The sequence below is a fragment of the Castor canadensis genome, chromosome 14, assembly GCF_047511655.1.
Source record: "Castor canadensis chromosome 14, mCasCan1.hap1v2, whole genome shotgun sequence".
NCBI lineage: Eukaryota > Metazoa > Chordata > Mammalia > Rodentia > Castoridae > Castor > Castor canadensis.
The window spans coordinates 26181722-26209721 of NC_133399.1; the positions used below are offsets into that span (position 1 = coordinate 26181722).

General features: G+C 50.8%; 2 protein-coding genes and 1 long non-coding RNA gene across 14 annotated transcripts in view; 1 reads left to right on the forward strand and 2 right to left on the reverse strand.

The window, feature by feature from the left end:
- Positions 1–17546, reverse strand: part of Dnm2 (dynamin 2) — a 73997-nt gene extending 56451 nt beyond the window's left edge. For 4 of the 12 annotated variants that reach the window (XM_074054067.1, XM_074054065.1, XM_074054060.1 and 1 more), the window contains exon 1: positions 17224–17543. In XM_074054067.1, the coding sequence (XP_073910168.1) occupies positions 17224–17384 (161 nt within the window). In that variant the 5' untranslated portion in view covers positions 17385–17543. Of the gene's footprint in view, positions 1–17223 lie in introns of all 12 variants that reach the window. The other 8 variants (XM_074054066.1, XM_074054064.1, XM_074054061.1 and 5 more) reach the window with 3 other exon arrangements.
- Positions 17547–19122: 1576 nt separating this feature from the next.
- Positions 19123–27999, reverse strand: Qtrt1 (queuine tRNA-ribosyltransferase catalytic subunit 1). Its single transcript, XM_020167741.2, has 10 exons — positions 27707–27999; positions 27422–27490; positions 27191–27329; positions 24964–25042; positions 24751–24866; positions 20096–20234; positions 19805–19880; positions 19576–19685; positions 19416–19503; positions 19123–19321 (listed from the first exon to the last, which is right to left on the reverse strand). The coding sequence occupies exons 1-10, from the start codon at positions 27950–27952 to the stop codon at positions 19169–19171; spliced, it is 1215 nt and encodes a 404-aa protein (XP_020023330.1). The 5' UTR covers positions 27953–27999; the 3' UTR covers positions 19123–19168.
- Positions 19587–24142, forward strand: LOC141416759 (uncharacterized). Its single transcript, XR_012441351.1, has 2 exons — positions 19587–19706; positions 23743–24142. It is a non-coding gene; the product is annotated as an uncharacterized lncRNA (long non-coding RNA).
- Position 28000: the final 1 nt, after the last annotated feature.

Here is a 28000-nt window from a genome sequence, read left to right on the forward strand (position 1 = left end):
GGGATCCCTTCCTCATCACCATATACTTGGGATCCCTTCCTCATCACATATATTCATGGGGTCCTTCACATGGTTTCTCAGAGCCCAAAAGCAGCTGGGAGGGCTCAAGAAGCACCACAGCCAGACCTCAGCAGATGCTCCGCACTCCTGGGCTCTGTTCACAACCGGCCCTTTTGAGGGCCCTGTTAAGAACTACCCAGGCTGGTTCAAACCCCCTTAGGCAACTCAGCAAATCCTCTGACAGCTCTAAAGGAATGATACCAGGCCAAGACCTCCATTTCTCAGCTGGGTAGACAGGCCTAGCATTTCACAACTTACCCAGACTACCTAATGAGAAAGGAACAGTGGTGGGAAGACAGGTGACACAATAATGAGGCAGAGTCTCCAGGTACCCTGGGCCACCCAGGGAATACCCTGTGGTTTAGCCAGAGTACAAGTGGAGCCCCACACCCAGCCCACAGATACCACATGGTGACCCTCTGGACTCTTCCATCAGTGACTGAGGGTCTGCCCAAGCCCTTCAGGTACCCAGTCTGTGCTCAACATTACCAGGCAGGTGCCCTGACACTCATGGAACATTCCTAACGCAGGCTGCAGATCCAGGCTCCTACCACTGCTCGTCCACATCCCGCACCCTCACCCTATCCAGACACGAGTGCTAACTTTACCTCCAAACCAAGCTGAATCCCACCATTTCCTCCAAATTCAAAGCCATCAGCCAGTATCATCATCATCACTAACCTGGACCCTACACTACAGTCTCCATGCTCTGTCACCCCACACGGTAGCCATGAGGTGCCAGTGAAAACTGAAGTCAGGGACATTCCCTCTATGGTCAGAATGCCCTGTGGGGCCATCTCTCCCTGGAAGATGATGAGGCTCCACCTCACTCAAGGGAAAGGCCTGAATCCTCTCTGTGGCCCACTAGACCCTGCATGACCTATGATCTACTTTCTTCCTCCCACTCTCCACCTGGTTGCTTTGCTCAGCACCCACAGGCCTCCATGATTCTATCCGAAGGCCTTTGCATGGGCTACTCACTAGCCTGGAATCCCTCCTGTAGTATTCCCAGAGTGGTGTGACTCCCTACCCCCCAAGTCTATCCCCACCACCCCATTCAAGGAGCAGCCTCACAGGGTCAGGATTTGGTGTCCTACCCTATCTTAGCTCTTTCCCCAGCCCTCAGCCAGGTGACACTTGCTGAGGGAATGCAGGACCAAAGTGGTTATGTCACAGGTGGGGAGACTGAGGCTCAAGCTGGCGCCGGCTGGGCTCACTCCTGGTGCTGTTCCGCCTCCACATTCCCTACCAGGGATGGCTCCTCCCTTCTCAGCAGCAGCCAGGAGCCAGAGTCCTGCCCTTGGCACTCAGGCTAGTGTCACCTGCTCCATCTGAGGCACAGGCCAGGCTGCGAGCAAGGGCAGGAAGTAACCTATGGCAATGTGTGACTAGGAGTCTCCAAAGCCCAGCTGGAACCCAGGTGCTGCCACACCCTTTCTGGATCATCTGACAGGTCAGGACACTCTTGGTACCTCAGTTTCCTTATCACTTAAGTGGGGCTGATGCCACCTGCCTCAGGGGACAGGTAGAAGGGGTTACAAAGCTCTTAACCATGGTGCCCAAAGCACTCGCCTCCTACAATCAAGATAACTCGAGGTAACATAAAATTTGTGTTACGCTGATGTCACATTCCTTCTCTACTTATAACCCTCAAGAGCTCCAGGGCCTCAGAGGCCCTATAGCCTCCCTGCTTCCCCTTGACTCACTCCTTCCAGCTACCTTGATAGGCCAGGAACAGCAGGAGGTCACACATTCCTGCCCCAGGGCCTTTGCATAGTATTCCTCTGGTTTATCAGTCCCAACTAGGATCATGATGACCCCAACCAGGTCATCAGGGGTGGGGTGTGAGGTGTCTGGCCCTCCTGTAAGCTCCAAAACTCATAGTCACACAGATACATAGCCAATGCCCCACAAAGACCCACCACCTGCATAGGCTTGCCACAACAGCTGACCACCTGCAGCAACGCATTTCCAAGGGAAAACCACAAACTGCTGAAGACCTAAATGTCCACCAGCAGAGAACTGTCTAGTTAATGCTGGCCACTTCTGAGAAGCAAGCCAGGCAGCAATGCCAAAAGAAAAGTGAAAAGCACAGATGGAGCTGGGCACTGGGGCTCATGCCTATAATCTTAGCTACTTTGGAGGTTAAGATCAGGAGGATCATGGGTTAAGGCCAGCTGGGATGGTAGAGCGCCTGTTTTGCAAGCGTGAAGCCCTGAGTTCAAACCTCAGTCCCACAAAAACAAACAAACAAACAAACAAAAAAAACCCACATATGGGACTCTACATGGAAGAAGAGGGCCTGCCTTTCAGGATTTTTTTTGCCTACATAGGGACAGCAGGCTTGATGGAGGTTGGCTGTGGAAAAGAATTTGTTTCAGCCAGGAGTGGTGGGGCACATCTATTGTCCCAACATTCAGGAGGCACATGCAGGATGGCGAGTTCAAGGCCAGCCTGGGCTACATAGAAGGACTATGTCTCAACAAAAGTCTAGCCAAGCATGGAGATCTCACGCCTGTAATCCTACCCTAGCCACTTGGGAGGCAGAGATCTGGGAGGATCACAGTTCAAGATTCAAGGCCAGCCTCAGCAAAATGTTCAGAGAGATACTATCTCAACCAATAAAGCTGGGCATGGTGGTGTGGCAGGAAGGATAAACAGGAGGATCACAGGCTGGCGGAGTGGCATACGCAATAGTGTCTGCCTAGCAAGCTTGAAGCCCTGAGTTCAAACCCCAGTGCTGCTGATAAATGAATAAATAAAAAAGGGGATCGTGTTCAGGCTGCCCCAAGCATAAATGTGAGATTCCATCTCCAACATAACCAACACAGGACTGGAGGTGTTAGAGCACCTGCTTTGCAAGTGCAAAGTCCTGAGTTCAAACACCAGTGCCACCAAAAATAACCAAATGCAAAAAAGGCAGGTGGAGTGGCTCAAGTACAGACTGTGATGTGAATCAGTCTTTTTTTTTTTTATAACTCTTTATTAACTTTTATAACAGGCAAATATTTAACTTGTAATGCGTCAGTTGTACTGACGCCCTAAAGCAACAGTTGGCCAAGCAGTGTTTTCAAGACTGGCAGGGAGACTGCTAAAATTGTGGGGCCCAGGGCCCCAAATCTGCCTTCTGGGGGTCCCTTTCATGCCACAGTGACTGCTCCACACTGCGGCAGGTGGATGGTCAGCATCCCATGTCTGGCCCTGCCAGGTACCAGGTAAGCGATCTCAACAAAACAATCTTTCACGTCCTGGGCAGGTGACATCCTGTGTAAAGTGGAGTGTGGCAAGGACAAATGGAGAGACAGCACAGGTATGGGGTGGGAGGGTGCTCACCTTGTCTCTGCAGCCCCTGTGTGGACAGCGGCCCCAAGCAGATTCTTAGCTTAGCGTGTGTCACCACCTCAAGAGCCCAACTTAGGCAGGACCCTAGTCAGTGTGCAGCCTCCACCCCATTAGAACATTCTAGAACCATCCTCCCCACAGGCTCCTTCAAACAAGCAAGAGTGACATCCCAGCAGTGACAACCCAGCACTTCTCCCACAGCAAGCCACTGTCCATGCAATGAGCCCACAATATTCCACTCCTGCCCTTTAGACTGGCTCTCCACAACTCCCTTGCCCAGTGATGTCCCTAAGCCGAGTCCCCTGGGTCAGGACAAGGCTTGTTCCATAACTTCTCAGCCCAGCCCAGAACCTTACAAATAGCAAGCCATATCACACTCCACAGGTACTTAAAACCCATCCGGAAGTCAGGCATGGTGGTACATGCCTGTAATCCCAGCACTTGGGAGGCAGAGGCAGGAAGATCACATTCTGAGATTAGCCTGGGGAAAAAAAGCACAAGACCCTTTCTGAAAAAAACAAATGAAAAAAGGCAAAGGGCTACCTAGCAAGTATGAAACCTAGCAAGCATGAGATCCTGAGTTTAAACTCCAGTACCACCAAAGAAATAAATAAAATATAAAACAAAATCCACCTATGGCTTCCAGCACACTCAACTCAAAGTCCAGTCCCCTGCCTCCCTTTGGTTTATATTATTGGCCTGGTCCCCTCCCTCCATTCCCTGCTCACTCCCTTGGCTCCAGGCACCATGGGCTCCTAGGGACAGGCACATTCCTTCTGGGGCCCTGCACTGCAGGTTCTTCGGACTGATGCCCTGCCTGAGTCACACAGCCACCAGTTGCCCACACAGTTTCCTGGGCTCTCCAGACATGAGCTCAATGGCAGTTCAGGCACCAGGCTCTGTCCCCTGCCCTGCAAGTTCTTTTGCTCTCTCCAGCAGCCACCCTTTCTAAATGCTTCCTGGTTACCCTCTGCAAAGATAGGGCTTCTTATCAGCTCTGTTCACCGCCAAGTTGTCATCATGATGTCTGCCACATAGCAGGTGCTTAATTAATGCTCCCTGATGAATGAACAGCAGAGTTGGCTGGCATCTCGGGCACACATGACCAGAAACCTTGCTAAGCACAGGCACACAGTTCCTCGTCTCAGCCTCACAGGAACTCTTAATGTCCCCATTTTGCAGATGGGCAGACTGAGGCTATGGAGTTAAAAAAGTCATGCAGACCAAATCCACAGAGCTAAGAACAGCCCTCCCAACCACTGAGACACCAACTCAAGCCACCTCATTCCTATCCCCACCTGCCAGGCATCAACAGTCACCACACAGCACAGCCAAGAGGGATGAGAGACAAGTCTAAACCCTGAGTAGGGAGGATACTGGTGGCATAATGTGGGGACCATGAAGCAAGTAGGCCCACTATGTAACCCACACCAGGGTGGCTACTTTCCTGGCCCTCAGTTTGTTCATCTATAAAATGGGATAAAACTAGTACCAACCCATGGGAGCACCAACAGAACAGGTACATGAATCTGGCGGCTGGCACATGGTGGACCGTTGTCCACAGGACTAGTCACAGGATGACAGTGTGCGGCATGGCAACCCCAGGCACCACTACAACAGGCACTGCCATTCTCTGCAAGCCCTTGAGGATCTGGCATGGCCTTCCCTGGTGGATCTGGCAGCATCATTCTAAACCCATTCTTTCTCCAACACAGTCACTTGGTTCTTTCAAGGAGAAAGCTCTGAGCACAACTGTCACACAACCCTGGTGACCCTTGAGCTCTGTCAGGAAAGTAACAACTGGAAAAATCTACAAATTCTTGTAGGAGAGTGAGTGGACTTGGTGGGCCAAGGAATACTATGTAGCCATAAAAAAGGACAGAGTAGAGAAAACAGGACCACAATCCTCCTATCTACCCTTTCTATATAGGTGGGATGACAGGCACGCACCATCACGTCCAGCTTTTTATTGGTTGAGATGGGGTCATGCAAACTTTTTGCCTGACTGGCCTGAAACCGAGATCCTTTAGCACTGAGCCGTACCCCCAGCCTTCAAGTGCACATGGAACATTCTCCAAGACGGACCAGTACTTTAGACCAGGTCATAAAGCAAGTCTCAAGAAAGAAGAAAGGACCCAGCACTCGAGAGGCATGAGATTCACAAATTCAAGGTCAGGTTGGGCTTGAACTTGCTTGAATAGCAAGTTCCAAGAGCCAAGACTACATAGTAAGACCTTGTCTCAAAAATCCTAAATAAGCCAGGTGCTGGTCACTCACACCTATAATCCTAACTACTCGGGAGGCAGAGATCAGGAGGATTGTGGTATGAGGCCATCCTGGGCAAACAGTTCGTGAGACCCTACCTCGAAAATACTTAACACCAAAAAGGGCTGGTGGAGTGGTTCAAGTGGTAGAGCACCTACCTAGCAAGTGTGAGGCCCTGAGTTAAAATCCTAGTACTGCTAAAAAAAGAAAGGAAGAAAGAATGAAGCAGAGAGACCTGTTACAGCATGAAAAATCTTGAAAATATTATAAGTGAAGGAAGCCAGACACCAAAAGCCACATGCTGTGCGTCCACTTATACAAAAATCCAGAGTAAGCAAATCCAGAGACACAGAAAGTCGGTTAGAGTTGCCAGAAGCTAAAGGTGACTGAGCACTTAATGGGGATGGGATGGATTTGGGGAGGTCACAATGGGAATGTTTGCACAACTCTCTGAAGATGTTAAAACCACTGAACAGTGAGCTTTATTTTTATTTATTTATTTCTGTATTTTGGCAGTACTGGGGTTTGAACTCAGGGTCTACACCTTGAGCCATGCCATCAGCCCTTTTTTGTGATGGGTTTTTTCGAGTCTATAAGCCAGGCCAGTGGCTCACACCTGTAATCCTAGCTACTCAGGAGGCAGAGATCAGGAGGATCTCGGTTTGAAGCCCTGGCAAACAGTTTGAGAGACTCTATCTCGAAGAAACCCATCACAAAAACAGGGCTGGTGGAGTGGCTCAAATGGTAGAGCACCTACCTAGCAAGAGTGAGGCTCTGAGTTTCAAACACCATTACTGCCCAAAAAGTCTGCAACGTTAAGAATGTTTGCCTCACATATGCAAGGTTCTAGGTTCCACCCCCAGCATCATAAAATAGTCTACAATGAAGCTGACACATCAGTTTTCACCAGGGCTGGGAGCAAATTCCAGGTAGGGCCTCCATTCATTACAAAGCAGCTGCCAGCCCCCAGGCGAGCGGGGCCACTGGGCGATGCCAAAAACAGATTCTGCAGAAGCCCGGCATGCATCTGGCTGGCTTCTGCTCAGACAACGGGGAACTCAGTTTTGCGACACAAGAAGACATACCAGCCAAACCACAGGAAGACTCCCTTGGCTGAACAGTGGCTCGTGGCGCCCAGTCACTATCCCCTGACCTTGATTTATGGGTCCCTGCCACTCCATTGCCTTACCAGACAGAAAGAGCAATTCCAAAGGTGGATCCCCTCCAGGCATGGTAACACATGTCTGTGATCCCCACACTCAGGAGGCTGAGGAAGGAGGATGAGAATTCAAGGCCACCCTGGACTGTCAAAAAAAAAAAAAGACACTGTTCCTTTGCTAGCAGTTTCCTGGCTGCAGGGCCTACCAGGGCCTGTCAGGGCCACGGGCTGTGACCTCTAGAACCCTTTCAATGAGCACCAAAGACAGGAACCTCATAGCCAGGACAGACGGGACTGTGTCCCCAGTCCACCTCAGGGATTCCTCCACGGCTGCTCCAGCCATGCCAGGATATGTCACCAGGCAGGGGGTTGTCACACAGCTGGGACAGTTCCAGTTCACTCAGCTTGACCACCAGCCTGACAGTCCTGAAGGACACTTATGGCTAGGAAAATGCACCAGGGGGCAGGGTCTTTAGGGTGCCTCCTCCTTCATTTGGCATGGAGGTGTAACCAGGGCCCTGGGCTACTTGGCTGGGTCACAGAGTGGTCTCATTTATCCAAATGGGGGCTCCGCACAGGGTGCCCACATCTGCTATGGCCACCTGGTCCCTAAGGAGGAAGCAGGACTCAGCAGTACAGCCCACTGGTAGCTTTGTGCTAACCGGAGCCCAGGAACAGGACCCTGCTCAGCCCTGTCTTACAGCCAGAGAAGCCAGCTCAGAGAGACACCAATGTTGCCCCACCTGGGGGGTCTTAACCTACTCTTACTAGTTTTTCTTAGCCTATTATTGTGGTTACCTGGTATCAACAGAGTCAAGGCTGGGCATGGTGGTACACACCTATAATCTCAGCACTTGGGAGGTTAAGGCATAAAGATGGAGAGTTCCAGGCCAGCCTGAGCTACATAGTGAGACACTGTCTAAAAAAAAAAAAAAACACAGCAAAATACAAACCAAGGGCTAGAGACATAGCTCAGTGGCAAAGTGCTTGCCTAGCATGCATAAGGCCCTGGGTTCCATCCCAGCACTGCGGGGGGGAAAAAAAAAAAAAAAAAAAGAAAGACTTTTCTAGCACCTGCTCAATGACTGCACAGTGAAAGTCACTCAGTCCTAGTTTCTAGGTACGTCCTTCTGGAGCTTCTATGGCAGGAACTGCAAGGAAGCAACAGACCCCAATTCCTGTCCTCTGAGGAGCTGATGCTCTGGGGACCCAGAGTGGGGAAGAATAAACACGAAATATCTGCAGGCTACAACAGCTCTGGGGAAAGAAAAAGCCATCAAGGCAGCTGGACTGAGGATGGCGGGGCTCGATGTGGGCCAGGGAAGGGGATGGCCTCCCAGCCATGACATCTGAGTAGAGGCCACATGGGAATAGGAAGAGTAAAGGTCTGGGCAGGAGTGAGCCTGAGGGCCCCAGGACAGCCAGGAGGCCACAAGGGTGGAGGGAAATAGGGAGAGAGCAGGGAGGTGGGTGCCATGGAGGGCTCTGAGAGGACAGGAGGACAGAGAATAAACACTGGCATGGGGTCTTTGGGGAGGACTCTGACCTGCTTCCCACCTGATCCCCCATGGCCAGGGGGAGGCCACTGCCCTTCCAGGTCCTCCCCTCCTACATTCTACAAGGGTTTCCCATGTCCAAGTGCACTTACATCCTGGCACCTGTGGCCAGGAACAGTCACAATGCCCATCCCTAGAAGGCCAGTACATAGTCACAGTGCCTTTGGACCACAGGGCACAGCACATCCATAAGTATGAAAAGAGAGGGGGCGTGCTGGTACCCACCTGTAATCTCAGCTACGTGGAGTCAAACAAAATACACACAAAAGGGGGGAGTGGTTCAAATGGTAGAGGGCCTGCCTAGAAAGCGCAAGGCCCTGACTTCAAACCCCAGTGCCATCAAAAAACAAAGGAACAAACAAAAAAAGAAGAAATCAGGAAGAATGTCAAAGTCGTGATTCCAGGTCCAGGGGAAAAGCTTGGAAAATAAGACTACAACAAAGTCAGAGGAGAAGTACAGACCAGAAGGGTGAGGCTGCCACAAAGGCCAAGGCACTGGGTTCAAGTCTGTGCTCAAGCTCATTGCATCAGTTTCCTCAACTGTAACGGATCAAGCACAGGCCTCAGTGGGCGAGGCCCCTTGCACCAGGACCCCAGTATGGGTCATGGCACACTGAGGTGCTGCTGTCTCTCAGCAACTCCCCAATGCTGTCCCCTCCCCACCTGCACTCCTTACCCCACTGGGGCAGTCAGGATGCTCTGAGCTACAGTTACAAACATAGCAACATGGAAAGATCTCGAAGGGGTGCTGTGTGGTTAGAAAACTAGTTGCTGAATGATAAAGCAGGGTGATCCAGTTCAAGAAGAAGACACAAACTGGGTACAGTGGCTCACCCCTACAATCCTAGTTACGTCAGAGGCTGAAATTGGGAGGATCAAAGTTCGAGGCCAACCTGGGCAAATAGTTCACAAGACCCCATCTCCAAAATAACCAGAGTAAAATGGACTGGAGCTGTGGCTCAAGTGGTAAGAGTAGAAACTTTGCAAGTGTGAAGCCCTGAGTTCAAACCCCAGTCCCACCCAAACAAAAGACACAGCAAAAAAGAACCAACCTGCCAGGAACTGGTGGCTCACACCTGTAATCCTAGCAACTCAGGAGGCAGAGATCAGTAGGATCCGGTTTGAAGCCAGGTTGGGCAAATAGTTCATGAGACCCTATCTTGAAAAAAACCCATCACAAAAAGAGGCTAGTAGAGTGCCTCAAGGTATAGGCCCTGAGTTCAAACCCCAATAATGTATAAATAAATAAAGAACCAACCCATAACAGTGCCCCATCTTTTCTGTAGCTACCAGCACATACATAAATAAATACAAATATGAGAGGTTTGGCAGGATAGATTCCAAACTGATGAAGGCACTCCACGTGAAGTTGGAGGAAGGGACAGGGGGCGCTGTGATCTTCCTCATGGGTAACGGTTTCCCCTCTTACAAGAATGCTGTCTTCCCACTCAATTTTCGTAATTAAAAGTTTAGGCAATGTAGGCTGGGCAGTTTCCTGGCTCTCATGTGCCCACTGATTCAGCCCAAGTCAGCAATACATGCAGTGGGCCAGGCGTGTGCAGGGGCCTCGGTGCTTGCTGTTCCTTCTGCCTGGGTGCTGTTCCCAGCCATTTCAGAAGGGCTGACTCAACTACTTGGCACTCACCCGATAGACTCATCTGCAGCAGCCGCCCCAAGCCACTCTCTCACTTTATCACCCCCCCCCATTTTCACTACACCTCATGCTTCACAACGTTTATTTTATTTTTTATTTACTTATTTACTTATTTATTTATTTTGTGCTGCTGGGGCTTGAACTCAGGGTCTATACCTTAAACCACTCCACCAGCCCTATTTTTGTAATGGGTTTTTCGAGATAGGGTTTCCTGAACTATGTGCCCAGGCTGGCTTCGAATCAGGATCCTCCTGATCTCTGCCTCCTGAGTGGCTAGGATTATAGGTGTGGGCCACTAGGGCCCAGCTCAGAATGTTTATTTGCTGTTCACCTGGTCTCTTGTCTAGCTCAGCCGCCTGCTGGGTCCCTGGCACCTGGCTCAGCATAGACAGATGGACACACAGCTGACAGCCTTAAAGTATTCTGAGAGCCAAAAATTGCTCTGTGTATGATCTCTGCCCAAACTTTGGACACAAGTGTCACATCCACCACTCAGCTCCATTCCTGAGAGCCAGGCCCACACCTGCCCATCCCTGCTGTCCTTGACAGGCACACAACTGGCCAGAACCAACCTGTTAATAGTGCTCGCAACACACATGCAAATACATGAGAAAGGCCTAGCAGGATTGACTCCAAAAGAACAATGGCATGCCCACATGAAGACAGACCCCTGTTCACACTTCAGCTCCTGTACTCCTCCCTGTGGGACTTCAGGCTAGCCTCTCTCTCTGGCCTCACTTTCCCCAACTGGAAAGAAGGTATGTTAAGGACAGCACCTGCCTACCAGAGCTGCTAGGACTGTGGAAGTCTTCAAGCCTGGCACAGAGTGGTTCTCCACAAATGTCAGCTATTCTGTCATAAATACCCAGCAGCAGATGAAACTGAACTGGTGGTAGCCCCGTGGGTAAAATTCCCCAGCACCCCGTGGGACCTGGTTGCCAGTACCTTCAGCAAGCCCCAAGGCACCCCGGAAGCAGGAGTCTTTTCGCTCATGTGCTGGCTTGCTTGGGAGGCATGGCAACTTTTTCTTTCATTCAGCCTTGCAGCTAATGCACTATAAGTATCTTATTATGGCTTGCGTTTTTCCAAGGCTTTGACACAATAAGGACCTAATTACAGCATGCACTTGGCTTTGCCCCAGTAAATGAAGGCTTAGTGGATGCTCCTATTTTTCCAGCAGCAAGAAGCCTATAATTTCAGCATTTTCATTCAAATCGTGCACAAGCTTGGCAGCTGTGGCTCTGGGCCAAATGCAAAAGAGGAGAAAGATGGGGTTCCATTCCCTGATCATCCCCTTTTTCCTGAGCTCTAAAACCTCTCAATACAGACCTATTCGTGAGGCCATCCTCTGCCCGCACTCAGATGTGACCCAGATGACTACCAGTTTTCAATGCAATGTACCTAGTGAGGGCCATTATCCCTGGACAAACAGTTCCAAAAAAAATTTGGCCAACCCCAAGCTCAGCCCTGGAGTTGTTGGTTATAAAAGAAATTCCCAAATAAGCAAAAAACAAGTTATAGTAACGAACATCACGATCCTCCTGCCTCAGCCTCCCAAGTGCTGGGATTACAAGCACACACCACCAGGCCTGGCCTTTCCAAACTTTTTTTTTTTTTTTCATTTTTCTTTTATTATTCATATGTGCATACAAGGCTTGGTTCATTTCTCCCCCCTGCCCCCACCCCCCTTTCCAAACTTTTTACTTCACAAACACAACTGTTTTAAACATGGTGGGCCCACACCGTCCATTCACTTGGTCTGGTACCAACAGGTTTACCCAGCCTTCTGGATCATTAAATATTCCTCTTGCTGGGTACTGGTGGCTCACACCTGTAACCGTAGCTACTTGGGAGGCTGAGATCTGGAGGATTGAGGTTTTCAGCTAGCCTGGACAAACAGTTCTTAAATCCCATCTCCAAAATAACCAGAGCAAAATGGACCAGAGGAGTGGCTCAAGCAGTAGAGCGCCTGCTTTGCAAGTGCAAAGCCCTGAGTTCAACCCAGTCCCTCCAAAAGACAGTATACATATTTATTCCTCTAGATCACTCTCAGTTGCTATTTCAGTCAGTTGTCTGGACACACTCTTCGGCCAAATCCCCCACTGCTAGACACTTTTGCACCCAATTTCCTATCACCATTCATGAAACACATGCAAATTAACTCTCATGGCCAAATATTTGTTTGCAGCCATGACTCCTGGTTAGAAATGAAGCAGGATCAGCCTCCAGCTGGTATTTCAGGGTCTGAAGAACAGGGTGCACACATGTCCTGGGTCCCAGGTGCATCCCTGCAGCCAGAATGCTGCCGGTACAGACGGGACTCACTTTAATTCCTGTGTGTGCTGAAATTAACAGTCAATGAATGATGAGGGCTGGGTGTGGTGGTACATGCCTGGAATCCTGGCAATCAGAAAACAGAGGCAGAAGGATCAAGAGTTCAAAGCTATCTAAATTATGTAGCAAAAACCTGTCTCAAAAAAGAAGGAGCCAGGCACTGATGGCTCGCACCAGTAATCAGGAGGCAACGATCAGGAGGATCGTGGTTCAAAGCCAGTCTCGGCAAGTAGTACATAAGACCCTATCTCGAAAAAACCCATTATAAATAAGGGCTGGTGGAGTGGCTCAAGGTGCAGGCCCTCAAATTCAAACCCCAGTACCGCCAAAAAAAAAAAAAAAAAAAAAAAAAGGAAGGATTAAGAGGAAGAAGAACAATAATGATGAATTCCTTCTCTGTAAGGAAAAAAGAAATGAACAGTGATGGTCCAAGTCCTGATCCAGGCTAAAGACAGACAGCACTAACCACAAACCACAAAGATCATGAAAGGCCCACACCACGTTTCCCAAGGACTAGCTCATTTGATTCTCAGTCTGCTCCCAGGACATAGAAATCATCATGATCCCATTTTCCAGCAAGGGAGACTGAGGCCCAGACAAATGAGATCACTCACTTGACATGGGAAAGGCACCCCTGGACTCTCCCTGCTGGGACTGGCCAAAGTACCAAGGCCTTGCATGGCATCTGCAAGATACAATTTGGTTTTGATGGAAACAAAGACTATCAGTTCCAAGTGGATCTGAACACCTAAGATCACTCAAGGGACAAAGGAGCCCAAGTGGCAGACCACATGCACCCTGAAGTATGGCACCAAGGTATAGGCAGTGGCCCTGTGGCTCACCACCAGCCCCATGAGGGACAGACACGTCACCATTACCAAACGTTAATGCAGCTGGACAAGTCGTTCACCGACAACTGCTTCTCATTCAAGGAAAAATGGCACAGGGTCCCTACAAAATTTGCTGAAAAAGCCAAGGAGAGCTGCAAATCAGAAGAAAGCCCTCAGCTAGCCAGGGCCCAAAGGGATAGGAACAGTGCCAGGGGCTACCTTGGTTCAGATCCCTCCCTGCCCTCAAGGCTGCAGGTGGCCTGCACCATGTCCCACTCCAATTCCTCTTTGACCTCCTCTCAGGGCCTTCACCTCAGGGCCTTTGCACCAGTTGTTCCCACAACTGGATTCTCCTGCCTCACCTCATTCAAAACTCTGCTCAAATGTCCAATGTCACCTGACTCCCCTATTTAAAATGTAATATCACACACACACACACACACACAGAGTGCTATCTCCTTTATCCCCTTTTTTCTATGACTGTTATCACCTTCAACCATGTCTCTCCTTTATCTGCTCCCTGCTGGAAGTCCAGCTCCCCCAGGCACACAGTAAAAATACCCCAAAGTACTGACAAGCATTTCCCACTGAACAATGCCAACAATGTCTAATGTTTTAAGCACTTTCTCTGTGCTAGTTCCAAGAAGTCCTGTGTGAGCCCCACCCAACCCTAAGAAAGAGGTGGTATTACAACTCCCACTTTGACGACAAGGGATTAAGTTCCTTGCCCAAGGTCTACCTGGCGACCTGCTCCCCCCTTTCGAGTGAAACACTCATCTGGTCTGCTAGCCCCACTTCGTAACTGGGGAAACTAAGGCTCACACCGGCAAGAAACTCACAGGACCAAGGCCTAACCTTGGGGCTCCTGTCCAAGAGAAAAACAGTCTCCGTTTCTTCCTCTCGCCAGCCCTGAAGCTAAGTGACAGGGACAGGAGGGACCCAAGGCCCCTTTTGTTCTTTGGCTGCAGGCCTATCTGCTGGTACAGAGTGGACAGGCCAGTGGTCTCAGACTCCAAGGTTTCCAGAGCAGACAGAGGCCATATTGATAATGACAGCAGCCAGGGGTACAGGACATGGTGAGCTCATCTAACTCATTCAGTCCCTGGGACAGTCCAGTTCTGTTCCCATTGGTTGCACTGGGGTTTGAACTCAGGGCCTCGCACTTGCTAGGCAGGTGTTCCTACCACACCACCAGCCCTTATTGCACTGGTTAGTTCTGAGATGGGTCTCACTTTATATCTGGGGTCAGACTAGATGCAAGCCTCCTATTTGTACTTCCCCATGTAGCTGAGATAGCAGGCATGCAACACCCAGGCAGGCAGTGGTTGAGATGGTGTCTCATGTACTTTTTTGCCCCAGGTAGACTTGAACCACAATCTCAGTCTCCACAGTAGCTAGGGCTACAGGCACAAGTCACTGCACCAGATTTCCACTGATTTTTTTTTTTTTTTAACTTTTTGGTGCTGGGTTAGAACCTAAGGCCTCGTACTCACTCTACCACTAAGCTCCATCCTCAGCCCTATCAACCCCATTTTACAGAACAAGATCCTGAGGCCCAGAAATCCCAATCCATGCAGCCAAGTGTGGTGGATCAAAACCTGGGGCCTATCCACCTCACTAGCAAAATCTAAAGACCTTCCAGTGTTTTCTAGCACTGCAGAAATCTTGACAGCGTGTGAGATCTGATTTTTCCTCATTTGCAGTTCTCCCAACCAGGACCAGCAATCTGCAACCCACAGGGCTGGGCCTGACCTACCTGGCCATTCACATTTGGACCAGCATTCTTAGAAAATCCCCAAGGAAGAGGCAATGAGCCAAGCGACAGTGGCTCACACCTGTAATCCTACTTACTCAGGAAACAGAGATCAGGAGGATCACAGTTCGAAGCCATCCTGGGCAAATAGTTTGAGAGACCCTATCTCAAAAAAAAGCCATCACAAAAAAGGGCTGGTGGAGTGGCTCAGGGGGTAGGCCCTGAGATCAGACCCCAGTACCTCAAAAATAAATTAACAAATAAACGAACAAATAAGAGACAGGGTCTTGCTGTATTGCCCAGGCTGGCCCAGAGGGCTCAAGAGATCCTCCTGCCTCCCTAGTAGCTGGGACTACGGGCATTTGCTTCCCTGCCAAGCCAAAGCAACCACTTCCAGTTCACCATATCACTGCATCCTTACAACCTTTTTTTTTTTTTTTTTTTTGGTGGTACTAGGGTTGAACTCAGGGCCTTAGCACTCTCCCTCCCACTTAAGTCACACCTCCAACATGGCTGGAGGGACCATCATCCAATTTTTAGGAGGTGAACCCAGGGCTGTGAGAGATCAAACAACCAGTGCGAGGTCACAAGGCAAATGAAACAGAGATGTGCAGATGCCCACCAGAAGCCTGGGCAGGAAGGAAGACACCCATGCAGAGGTGCCCACAGTCCAGTCTGAGTTGCAGGCCAAGCCCAGAGGCCAGCAGCTCCACGCCTTTCTGCCACAGCAGACAAAGAGCAATGTGTCAAGGGACAGAGTAGCAAAGGAGGAAATTCAGGCCACTGGGAGCAAAATCTTAGAGCCTTGGGAAGGCAGGGGCAAGGCTGGGCACCCAGCATGGTGGCTTTTCTGTGCCTCCTGGTTCATCTCTGCGGCGGCCCCCACTTGCTCATTCTTTGGATTCAAGATGTTAAACCAAGGAAAAGCTCAGTTGGAGATGGCCAGATGAATGTCACCCCTTAAGACAATAATAACAAGAATGATGACGACAGCAAGGAGGATGTTATCACTTGGCAGCCACGCCATCCCAAACGCAGCCCTTCCTGGAAGGGCAAAGTCGCCACCCATGTGGGAGGTAGAAAGGCACGAAGTGAGCGGGAAGGGAGGGGGAACTAATAGCCTCCTCGGTGGCAGCATGGACTATGGTCATTCGTTCACTTCCTGAATCCTAGAAACTACCAGAAAGTCGAATCTGCACACTGGACAGGTGGGGTAAACTGAGGCTTCTCACAGCTGCCTAGGGAAGGCTGTGTGCCAGCTCGTGCTGCTAATCCCTGACTAGGGCCAGATGCCCAGGTCCAGATCCCTAGGAGGCCCCCAATTTGCAAGCTGACCCCTGTGTTCAGAGACCCTGGGATACCCTGCTATGGACCAGAGAAAAATCTTAGAGAAAGTTCCTTCCAGAGTGCAGCTTCCAAATGAGAGGAGAGAGTTCAAGCTTTATCCTTCAGCTCCCTTCTTCCCTCCACACTCCTGTCACCTCCTGCCAAAGGGGTTGCCACAGACAGACAGGGGCTGACAGGGCAGTGATGGGCAGACACTAGGGCAGGCAGGCAGATGGATTCACTTGGAAGAGAGGAGCCAGCTTTCTGCAGGGACGGAGCAAAACAGTCAGTCTAGGCGACCAGACCACAGAGACCCCTGAGATCCAGCCGGTCTGATGGCAGAGTCCAGCCAGGGTAACGAAACAAGAGGCATCGCTAAATGTTAGTCTGTGAGGGGCACAGATGGGCGACCCGACGGCAGAGGTCACCCTGGACAGCTAGCCAGACAGCAGGGGGCTTCCGGGTGGATCTAGACAGATGGACAGCCAAATGGTGGTGGGAGACCTGTCCAGAACAGAAAGACAGCCAACCAAACGGCGGGGTCTGCACCAGATAAATGAATCGCCAGCCAGACCGCAGGAGTCTATCTAGGAGGCAGGTTTTCGCTCCTGCTAGACCGACAGAGGAGTAGGGGATCCCATCTATCCCTGACTCACAGGCAAACAGATGTCAGAGTTCACCCACTTAAGTTGGAACTACAAGCAACACAGGGTCCACTGCATCTCTGGGCCTCTGCCACCCAACTGGAGAGACCACTCCGGGTCCCAGCCTCTGCATGGAGCCCTCCGCCCAGGGCGTCCCACAGGGCCCGCCTCCCTGTCCCTGTCCCCGTCGCCGGCACGCAAGCGCCGCAGTTACGCCGGCAGCGCAGGGCGCGCCATTCCCGGTCCGCCCTCCGCGCCCTAGGCCGCCGCCCGCCCCTAGACCTCGCCGCGCTCGCTCACCGGCCCACGAAGTTCTCGAGCACCGAGCTCTTGCCGGCGCTCTGACCGCCCACTACTGCGATCTGCGGCAGGTCCAGGTGGCAGCTCTGGCCGATGGAGCTGAAGGCGTCCTGCAGCTTGTTGACCAGCGGAATCAGCTCTTCCATCCCGCGGTTGCCCATGGCGCCGGCAGCCCCGGCCCGAGCGCCCCGCGCTCGCCGCCCGCCCCCGACCTTCTCCTCAACGACCCTGCCCCGAGGCGTCCGTGGCCGTTGCTCCCCGCCCGCCCGGGCCTCGGCGCGACGCCCGCTCCCGGCTCGGCCTCACGGTCGCCGCCTCATCCGGTTCTCAGGCGACTCCCGACCGGAGCGACCTCCCGCCTGGGCTCTGGGGCTGCACCCAAAACCCTCGCGCCGCCTCGGATTGGTAGACTAGGCTGCCACTCGTACACCCAAGCCAATGAAACCAAGGCACTGGCCTGTCGCTGAGTAAGCCTTCCCCCTGGGTACCGTTTCTCGAGCTAATTGGGTACAAGAACTGTCACTATTGCGTAAGAGCCAATAGGAATGGAAAGGGAGTTGTCAAGGCCGGGAGGCGGTGTTTCGGAAAAAGACATGATAGCTCCGCCCACTAAGGGGATTCGCGGTCTTATTGGTAGAAAGAACTGCCAGTCAGCAAAGATGGCCAATGAAATTAGAAATCGATCCTTAAACATTGGTTTGTCACTTGACGCTACCTAGTTCCCTAAAAATTTTCCATTGGCCTACATAAATATCACTTCGTTCCTCCAGCCAATAAGGAGGTAGAGGGTGAGCTATAGCATACCAATCTCTACTCCGATTGAGAACTATGTCTGTCAATCAAAGAAACTCATTCTAAATGGTGATAATTGTACATTCATTACAGTTCTCTGGAGTAGAGGCTAAGACCCGCCGCACTCGCTGAAGGGCGACACCTTGTGGCTGGATCTCGTGATTGTCACTTCTGAGCTTTAGGATTCTACAAGAAAACAAGTCCTAGTATGCATCTTAGCTGCCAGCCTACAAGAGGGCTCTGGGAATAGGGTCCCAATATGCTCTATGAATCACACAACATTCGTGTTTCCTAGAGAGAGAAGGCTATAAAAGAGCCTTGGCCTGTGGCTGCAGCTCAGTGGTAGAATACTTGCCTAACATGGTCGAAGCACACACACACATAGAAAAAAACTACAATGTATGCACCCGCCAGATCACACCTATTATCTACATTGCCTTTACGGACAGATATATTGAGCCACGAGTCTACACTCAACACTATGCAATAGCAAAAAAGGCAAGCTGCCACTTCCTTGATGTTGACCTTGGGCAAGCTACTTCCCCTCCTTGGAACTGTCTACAAGCTCACTCCCAGGGTGGCTGGGGTGCCTGGGCCACAGGAAGAAAGGTGCCAGCTCCCACTATGAGGGCGCATCAGACATGGTGATTTCCAGTTTGCAGCCGCTTCTATGGTTACTTCTCTTTAAAATTTCTTTTGACGGTGTTGGGAATATCAAACCCAGAGCCTCAACATTCTATACACACAGTCTACCGGAGGTCACCCCAAAGCCCCAATGATGGTTACGTTTAGGTGTGTGTGATACCAGAGACTGAACCCAGAGCCTTGCGCCCACTTGCCCCCAGTCTTTTTGTTTGTGCTGTTTTTCAGACAGCATCTTGCTAACTTTGCCCTGTCTGGCTCCAACTTGCAATCCTCCTGCCTTGACCTCCCGAGTAGCTGGGATTACAGGTATGCCTGACAACGCCCCGACTCTATGGTTATTTCTTATTATCACTGGAGGGGAAATACCCAACTGCAGTAACGCTCAGACCAGGAATGGACATCAGATAGGCCACTTCCCCAAGAAAACAGACACGGGCTACATTAGAATTTTTTTTTAAAAAGTCTTTAAAAAAAAAATCCCTTATCTCTCCCAGTCCCCAACCTCTGATCAGCTCAATGTGATTCCCACAGAGGCCAGGGCTTCGGTGGCCCAGGTGGGACAGAAAGTGTGGTCCCCGTACATGGTGCGCATGAAGTTCCGCACGAAGTCGGGGAAGCGCTGCTCCACGATGCTCGCCCGCACCGCACTCATCAGCTGCAGCTGTGGGAAGGGGCGCTAGCATTGGCCACAGGCACCAGGAGCCCCGCCCCCGCGAGCCCCGCCCCCGCGAGCCCCGCCGCCTGGCCTGGCCCACCTGGTAGGCGATGTTGTGGATGGTGAGGTGGTGCAGGGCCGCTGTGTTGTCGCTGTGCAGCAGCGCGTGCAGGAAGGCGCGGCTGTGCCTGTGGGTGAGCGGATGTCAGCTGAGCTGAGCCCGGCCCTGCCCACCTCCAGCCCCCCACTTCCTCACCTACTTCCGGCAGGTGGGGCAGGTGCACTCAGGGTCTATGGGGCCAAAGTCTTTCGCGTACTGCTTCTTCTTCAGCTGCAGGTTCCCGGTGGGTACCAGGGCGGAGCCGAAGCGCTGGGAACCAAGACGGACAGGGTAGGGATGGTCATCTATCCCCGTGCCCGGAGCCCTCTCCCTTCCCCCCTCTCCACACATCAATTTTCCCATCCCCTGCTCCCCGTCCAGGACCTCACCGCTGTCCGTGTGGGGTACACGCAGTCGAACATGTCGCATCCAAGAGCCACGCAGACCACCAGATCGGTGGCATAGCTGATGGGGGACAAGGGGCAGGGTGCAGTGATGGGAGAAGGGGAGCAGATAACCATTCAGAGCCACCCCTGGGAAGGGGATAGTCATTTCCTCCTTAGTCCAACATCAGTAGGGCTGTATCCTTCTCCCACATCCCCCTCCCCCACTCTTCTCCCTCTTCCCCGGGAGGGCCAGGGTGGCCAAGAATGGGGCTGTCTCCCCTGTCCCCAACATACCCGACCCCCATCAGGTATCGGGGCTTGTCCTTAGGCAGCTTAGAGGTGCTCAGCGCCACCATCTTCCAGAACTGGGCCTTGCTTTCACCCCCACTCAGACCCCCGATGGCAAAGCCTGGCACATCCCTCTTGGTCATCTCTGAGGGTACAGAAGGTCCCCAAGTTACAAAGGCTGGACTTCCAATTTTCCAACTTTACAAAGGGGGTGAGCACAGCCTTATAGCCATTCTGCTTTTACTGCACAGTGGTCAATAAATCCCATGAGACAGCCAGTGCTTTATTATAAAACAGGCTTTCAGTTGAGCATAGTGGCCACACCTGTAATCCCAGCACTCCAGAGGTAGAGGCAGAAGGATCACGAGTTGGAGGCCAGCCTGGGCTACATAACAAACATTTTTTTTAAAATTAAAAATTCGGTTTTGGCCAGGTGCCAGTGGCTCACACCTGCATTCCTAGCTGATCAGGAGGATCGATCGCTATTCAAAGCCAGCCTGAGCAAATAGTTTGAGAGACCCTATGTCGAAAACACCCTTCACAAAAAAAGGGGGGGGGGGAGCTGGTGGAGTGGCTCAAGGTGTAGGCCTGAGTTCAAACTCCAGTACTGTAAAAGAAAAAAAAAAACAGTTTTGTGTGAGATGCTTTCATCCAAGCATAGGTTAGTGGGTGTAAGGCAGGCGAGGCTGAGCTAGGTGTCTGGCAGCTTAGCTGTAGTCGGTGCATTTCAATTTACACCATTTTCAACTGATGATGGGTTTATGGGGGTGCAACCTCACTGTGACGGATGAGGAACATCTGGTGAAGAGTAAAGACCCTGAGAGGAGACAGAGGAGGAGAGGGAAAGATGGAAAGAATGAGGAGAGACAGGAAGGGAGTCTATCTGAGGATGAGAGAGGAATAGAATGGTGGAAAAATAGACCACTATTGAGTACCTGCTGTATACAAAGCCTGAGTCTTCAATTCTCAGGAGATGCCCACACTCCCATGGCTGAAACCTTGGGTGCCAGATGTGCTTGACAACCCAGAATTTTCCCACTTTTAGAATGGAAACCACTCCACATGCTGAGTAACACCCCATCATCAGAAACTGCAATGCTTCTCCTTTTCTTTGTTTCTTTTAATCATGTATTTAATTATTTATATTAATTTCTGCAGTGCTGGGGAGGGGCCGCAGGGCCTTGCCACATGCTAGGCAAGCCATCAAGTGTGATGCATAATGATATAGGTCTCGTTTAGTCACCAAAGGAATTGTCAAGGTTCAAAGCATTTTGGTTTTCAATTTGGGCCAGAGGCCCCCAGAATGGCAGTGCTGGGCTGCAGACTTCTAAAGTCGCCCCTCAGTATCTATGGCTAATGGGTTCTAGGACCCCCTCAGATACCAGAATCCCCGGATGCTTGAGTCCGTGTAGGAACCTGCACACGGCCAACCATAGTCTTTCCTAACACCTGATACGATGTGTAAGATGACAGAGGGCTGAGAATGTAGCTCAGTGTGACAGTGCTTACCTAGCAAGCCTGAGGCCCTGGGACCCCTCTCCAGAACCAATACATAAACTCATTAAATAAGTAAATACGAATATGTAAATAACTGTTTAAAGAATAATGAAAAGGAAAAAAAGTCTGTACGTGCTCAGTACAGATGCAACTTTTGTTTTAGTTTTGGGTTTTTTTGAAGGGACTGGGACAGAACCCAGGATCTCTCACTGGCAAGCGCTCTAACACTTGAACCACTGCCTCCAGTCCTTTTGCTTTTAGCTTATTTTTCAGATAGGGTCTCACACTATTTTTTTTGGTGGGGGTGAAGGGGCAGAAATGGGGTTTGAACTCAGGGCCTCACACATGCTAGGCAGGTACCTTACATCCTGAGCCAGGACCCCAGTGCTTTTGCTATAGTTATTTTTCAGATAGGATTTCGTGGTTTTTGTCCTCTGGACTGGACATGATCCTCCTGATCTCTGCCTCCTGAGTAGCTGGGATTACAGAGGTGTGCTACCACACCCGGCTCATATATATAGATATATATATATATCTATATATCATATATATAGATATATATATATCTAGGTGTGTGTGTGTGTTTTGGCAATAGTCGGGTTTGAACTCAGGGCCTCAGGCTAGGTAGGCAGGTGCTCTACTGAATTTTGTTTTTTGAATTTTTTATTAACAGTTAGTTGCATCTGCAGACACAAAACCCACAGATTTAGAGAGTCAACTGTATTATTGTTCACCTTGCCTGACAGATGAGGAAACTTGAGGCTGTAAAGCTTAAATCACTGGCCCCAGACCACATATGCCACAGCTGGATTCAATTTCAGGCCTGGACTCCAAGCCCAGGTTCATCTCAGGGTCCAGCTGCGCAGTTCAAAGCAGCTGAGGTCCCAGCATCCATAAGGTCAAAAGTAGGTGCTGTCTGGGCCTAGTTAGTGTGAGCAGCAGAACACACAGGGGGTGGGTGGCTTAAATGCAGGATCCTAGCCCTAGCCCTTCCCCAGCCCAGTTGTGATCCAGTCACTGGAGAGAGCCCACAAGGCTGCACTACCAGCCCCAGCCCATTGCTTTGCTGCAGCTGTGCCTCCAACAAGCTGAAAAGAGCCACCAGGGTGGGTTGAGTGGCAGGTGGCCAAAAAATGAATTTTCTGGTGTGCGAACCACCCTGTAGTTGTTTTTTTGTTTTAATGAAAGGGATCGGATCTGAACGCTGGTCTTGGTGGTCGTAAAAGGAGGGAAAGTGATACTGAGCTGGCCTCACAGCATTGCAGCCTGGCATTTTAGCGTGTGGGCGAGTTTCAAACAGGACTGACTTCTCTCTGAATTTCTTTCCTCCTTTCCAGGAAAATGGGGATAATCTGAAGGCACGAACATGCAGCTGGGTGGCTAATGTAGTGATTACTGACTAATATAATAACTGTATTGGGGAGTTTTCTTAGATAAGTGTCTTTCTCATATTATAGATCTAGTAAAGACAGCAAAGCTGTCTCATGGGATACTGGTCTACAGAGTTGGCAGGGGAGGAGACAGGCGAGAAAAGACAAGTAGAGAACATAAAGCGCTACAAACAACCTTTTGCTAAAGCTGTTTCTGGTATACACCTGTAAATATAGGTGATCACTAAAAGCCTTTGCAAGTGTTAAAAAATAAGTAAATAAATATCAGAAAGCACCCATGTATTAAAGTAATACTTCGCCAAGCCTTGGTTTCCGTTTTCATAAACATCCATACTTGCTAAGCCATGCCATGAGCTGGATCTCTGAGTAGGAAGGAGGTCTCTCTCTCTCTATTTTTTTTTTTTCTTTTTTTGTGGTGTTGGGGTTTGAACTCAGGGCCTACACCTTGAGCCACTCCACCAGCCCTTTTTTCTGTGAAGGGTTTTTTTAAGATAGGGTCTCACTATTTGCCTGGGCTGGCTTTGAACTGCAGTTCTCCTGATCTCTGCCTCCTGATTAGCTAGGATTATAAATGGGAGCCACTGGCGCCTGACCTGAAGGTCTCTCTTAAATAGTCTTACTAGACCAGGAAGGAGGGCAGGAGGGTTGAGGAAAAAGACTGTTTTCTTTCTTAGTTTTGGAAAGGAGTTACTGGGAATTGAACTCACGCATCATGCTTGCTTCCAGGTGAGCCACGCCCCCAGGCCATTTTTTTTCTTTTTTCAGACAGGGTTTCACTATGCAGCCCAGGCTGGCAAACTCTCCATCCTGCTGCCTCCATCTCCTAAGTAGCCAGGATTACAGGCTTGCACCGCCATCCACACCCAGGCCAGGACCATCGTCATAACCGCACAATGCTGATGCCAGTAAGAGGCAGGACATTTGAACAGATCTTCCATTCAATCTGTGCCTCCACTCCTTGACACTGGAGCAGGTCCCCATTTTGCACAGGAAAAGAGTGAGGCTCAGAGAAGTGAAGACACTGGCCCAGGACGCACAGCCACAAAGCAGAAAATCAAGAGTTGGGTCAGACAGCGTTGAGCACCAGAGCGTGCTCAGGACGGCACCCTGTTCTGAGCAGTGCTCACTTTGCCTCCCCTTCATTTCCATGGTCATGACCAACACACCTTTCTCCTGGGCAAGGCAATGGGCCTCCCGCCTCCTGGACATACCCCCGAAATTGTTCTACGATGCCCCTTGATTCTGGTCACTCTCCCGTTCCACAGCTGTATGGCTCCCCAGTACAGCAGGACCTCCATCACTGTCACAATGCCCCAGGCCTGGCCTTTCCCTCCTGACCCGGCATATCCCACTTCTCAGGGCAAGAACCGCACAGCATAGCAGTTAATACTGAAGGCTCTGCAGCTCCAAATCCCACCTCTCCAACACACAAGCTGTGCGACTTCAGGTAAGTGACATAATAGCTCTGTGCCTGTTTTCCCATCTGTAACCTCAGGAACCAGTTAGTTCCCACCTTACAGGATGTCTATCAAGACTCAAAAGGTCGATCTGGGACCAGGATTTGGCACGGGTGCCCAGTGAGTACCTAAACACCATTAGGGATGGGAAATACTCTCTAAACACATTCAGCTGAGTTTGCTGCCTCAGGACCTTTGCCTCAGCTGTTCCTTTTTACCCTTTCACAAGCACTGTCTGAGTAGCGTCCTGTGCCTGCCCTCTGAGATGAGCTCAGCACTGGACAACCCCTAGTCCTGCCATCGCATTGCTCTCTACCTTCTAGGCAAGTGGTCCGGAGGTCCGTGTCCAGCCCGCCCTGGATGATGGCAAACAGGTTCTGCTTATCGGTTTGCCGGTGGGCAGCAATGCACCGGTCCAGCCAGCGGATTGATCTGTAAGAGGGTTGTGTCGTGAGCCCTAGGGGCTGGGCAGAAGGGAGGGGGACGAAGCAGCAGGACCCAGTTGCCCTCTCCCGACACGAGTGTGCACCTGTGCATGGCCTCCTCCACACGAGGGCCCGTCACAGTGCTGCTGACCACATCATCCAGCTGCATCATGATGTCTGAGCCTGAGGGGGAGATAGGACACTGTCACTGCAACGTCCCCACCTCTTATTGGGGACAGGATAGACTTCAAGAGCCTCTGTGGGAAATGACTGAATCCCAGGCAGCCATCTTAAACAGTTTATACAGCAGTCTCAGGAAGCTCTTTTTTTTTTTTTTTTTTTTTTTTTAAAGAGATGTGGTCTTACTCTGTAACCCAGGCTGGCCTTGAGCTCACAACCCCTCAGCCTCCCAAGTGCTAGGATTTCAGGGTGGGGCACCACCCTACCTGGCTTAGAAGAACTTTTGGAAATGTACATCTGATCTTGTCTCCCCCAGCATAAAATCCTTATCCCATCACATAAACTAAAATCCCAAGATACACAAAGTGACTCCTCACTGGGAGGTGTGTGGTCAAGACAGGGAAACCAAGCATCTGTTAACCAGGGTGTCCTAAAATAAACTGTGGTCAATACCCTAACGGAGGGGGAGGGTTTCCTTCCTGCAATTCCAAAATCCAGAGACCTCTCAAAGTCAAATGCTTTCATGGGCTGGGGTTGTGGTTCAGTGGCAGAGCACGTACTTCGAGTGAATGAAGCCCTGAGGTCCATCTCCAGCATCAACTAAAAAAAATGTAAAACTACATACTGCTGTGTATAGTGGTGCACACCTGTAATCCCAGCACTCAAGAGTAAGAGAAAGGAGGACTCTGTATTCCAGGCCAGATTAGCCTACATAGCCTCAAAATATAGTCTCAAAACAGGCAAGATTGGGCTTGTACAGAGGTGTGGCTATAGACACAGTCTCTAAACAGACAGAAAGAGAGAGAAATAGAAAACAAAGAGAAAAAAGAAGTCAAAAGCTGTTTTTTAGAAAAGATCAACAGTGTCAAAATCAATTAACCCTGCTAGATAGATCATAAATTATCCGTATAAGCCAGGCACCAGTGGCTCACACCTGTAATCCTAGCTACTCAGGAGGCAGAGATGAGGAGGATCGAGGTTCAAAGCCAGCCCAAGCTTCCAGAGACCTTATCTCGAAAAAAAAAAAAAAAAATCACAAAAAAGGGCTCAAGCAGTAGAGCAACTGCCTAGCAAGCTTGGGCTTGAGGTCCTGAGTTCAAACCCCAGTACCACCAAAAAAAGTAAAAACAAAACCAGACAGAGTAGCTCACACCCATAATTCCAGCTACTGGCAAGGCAGAGATTGGGAGGATAGAGGTTCCAGACAAGGTGGTGCAAAAATTTCCTAAGACCTCAACCAATAAAAACTGGGCATGGTGGCACACCCCTGTCTTCAAAGCTATGTGGGAAGCATAAACAGGAGGATCAAGGTACAGGCTGTCAAGGGCATGAACTTCAGAACCTATTGGAAAAATAACTGAAGCAAAAGGGCTGCAGGTGTAGCTCAAGTGGTAGCATGCACAAGGCCCTGAGCTCAAACCTCAATAGTTTCCCTCCCCACAAAAAGATAAAGATGAGGGGAATTGGTGAACTGATGTGGTGGTGCACACCTGTAATCCCAGAATTTAGGAAATTGACATAGGATGATTTGGAGTTCAAAATTAGCCTAGGTTTACATAGAAGAGTTGGGGATACTGCTGGAGATAAAGAACCCCAAGCTTCCCCATCTCCTCTGTGTTGTCACTATTTAACTTGTCATTAAAAGAAATAACAGGAGCTGCAGGCGTGGTTTAAGCAGTTGGGCACCTGCCTTCCAAGTGCAAAGCCCTGAGTTCAGATCCCACTACTACAAAAAAAAAAAAAAAACCTAGATTCACACCTGTAATCCTGGCAAATTGGGAGGCTGTGATTGGGAGGATCATGGTTTGACGCCAGCCTGGGGAAATAGTCTGAGAAACCCCATCTCTAAAATAACCAGGGCAAAATGGACTAGGGGTGCGGCTCAAGCAATCAAGCACCTGATTTGTAAGTGCTAAGCCAGTCCCAACCAAAAATAATAACAGAAATAATTATAATAATAGAGGCACCTCCACACTGCGCTGGGATCTGCCGACATTACTTCATTTATTCTTGTCAACAGTTCTGCCAAGGGCGTGTTCGTTCCACTGAAGCTCAGGGAGGGCGAGTGACTTGCCCAAGCCGCCCAGCAAGGCCAGCGCCACCTACACCCCTACAGGCAGGTGAACGGGCGGCTCCCCCCGCCCCGCTCACCCAGCGCGTTCTGGATCTCCACGGACCTCTCCGGGCTCAGAAGGGTCTCATCGCCGTCATAGGGGGAGCGGAAGCGGACGCCCTCCTCCGTCACCTCGGACAGGGCCACCAGGGACACCATCTGGAAGCCGCCGCTGTCCTGGGGGAAGCCCCACGGCAGGGCTGTCAGGGGTGGTGGTGGAGGACTCACCCCAGAGAGGGCATCCTTGGGTCCCGACCCCATCCACTCACCGTCAGCAGATTGTGGGGCCAGTTCATGAAGCCGTGGAGACCGTGGGCTTTCTGGATCAGCTCAGGGCCCTGGGATGGAGGAAGAAAGTGTCTGCTTGCAGGTAAGCCCAACTCTCGTGGCCTGTGTTTGGGGACATCTCAGGTCCCCGCAGCTCTTTCATGCCCACCGCAAGGCCTGGGCAACCGGGACGCGTTCGTTGATTGACTTTTGGTGGTGTGTCCAAGCTGGGTAATGCCAGAGGGCTTCACGCCCCCTGCCAACCTCCCGAGCGCGAGTTCACTCACCGGCCTCAGACCCAGATGGTAGGTGTTGCCCAAACAGATGCGGCAGCCCAGGTCGTCCAGCTGCTCGGCTGTGATACCCTTCATGGTGGCCTGCGTGCCCACTGGCATGAACACTGGAGTGGACACCGTTCCGTGCGGTAGCCGCAGTTCGCCTGCTCGGGCCCTGGACCGACTGCATTCGGCCACTAGCCGCATTATCCGCGGAGCCGACTCCAGGGAAGTTGGAGTGGCCGCGGCCGCCGCCATCTTGACTGCGCGAACCACGTGAGGCAAGGAGCACCGTGGGCAGCGCCA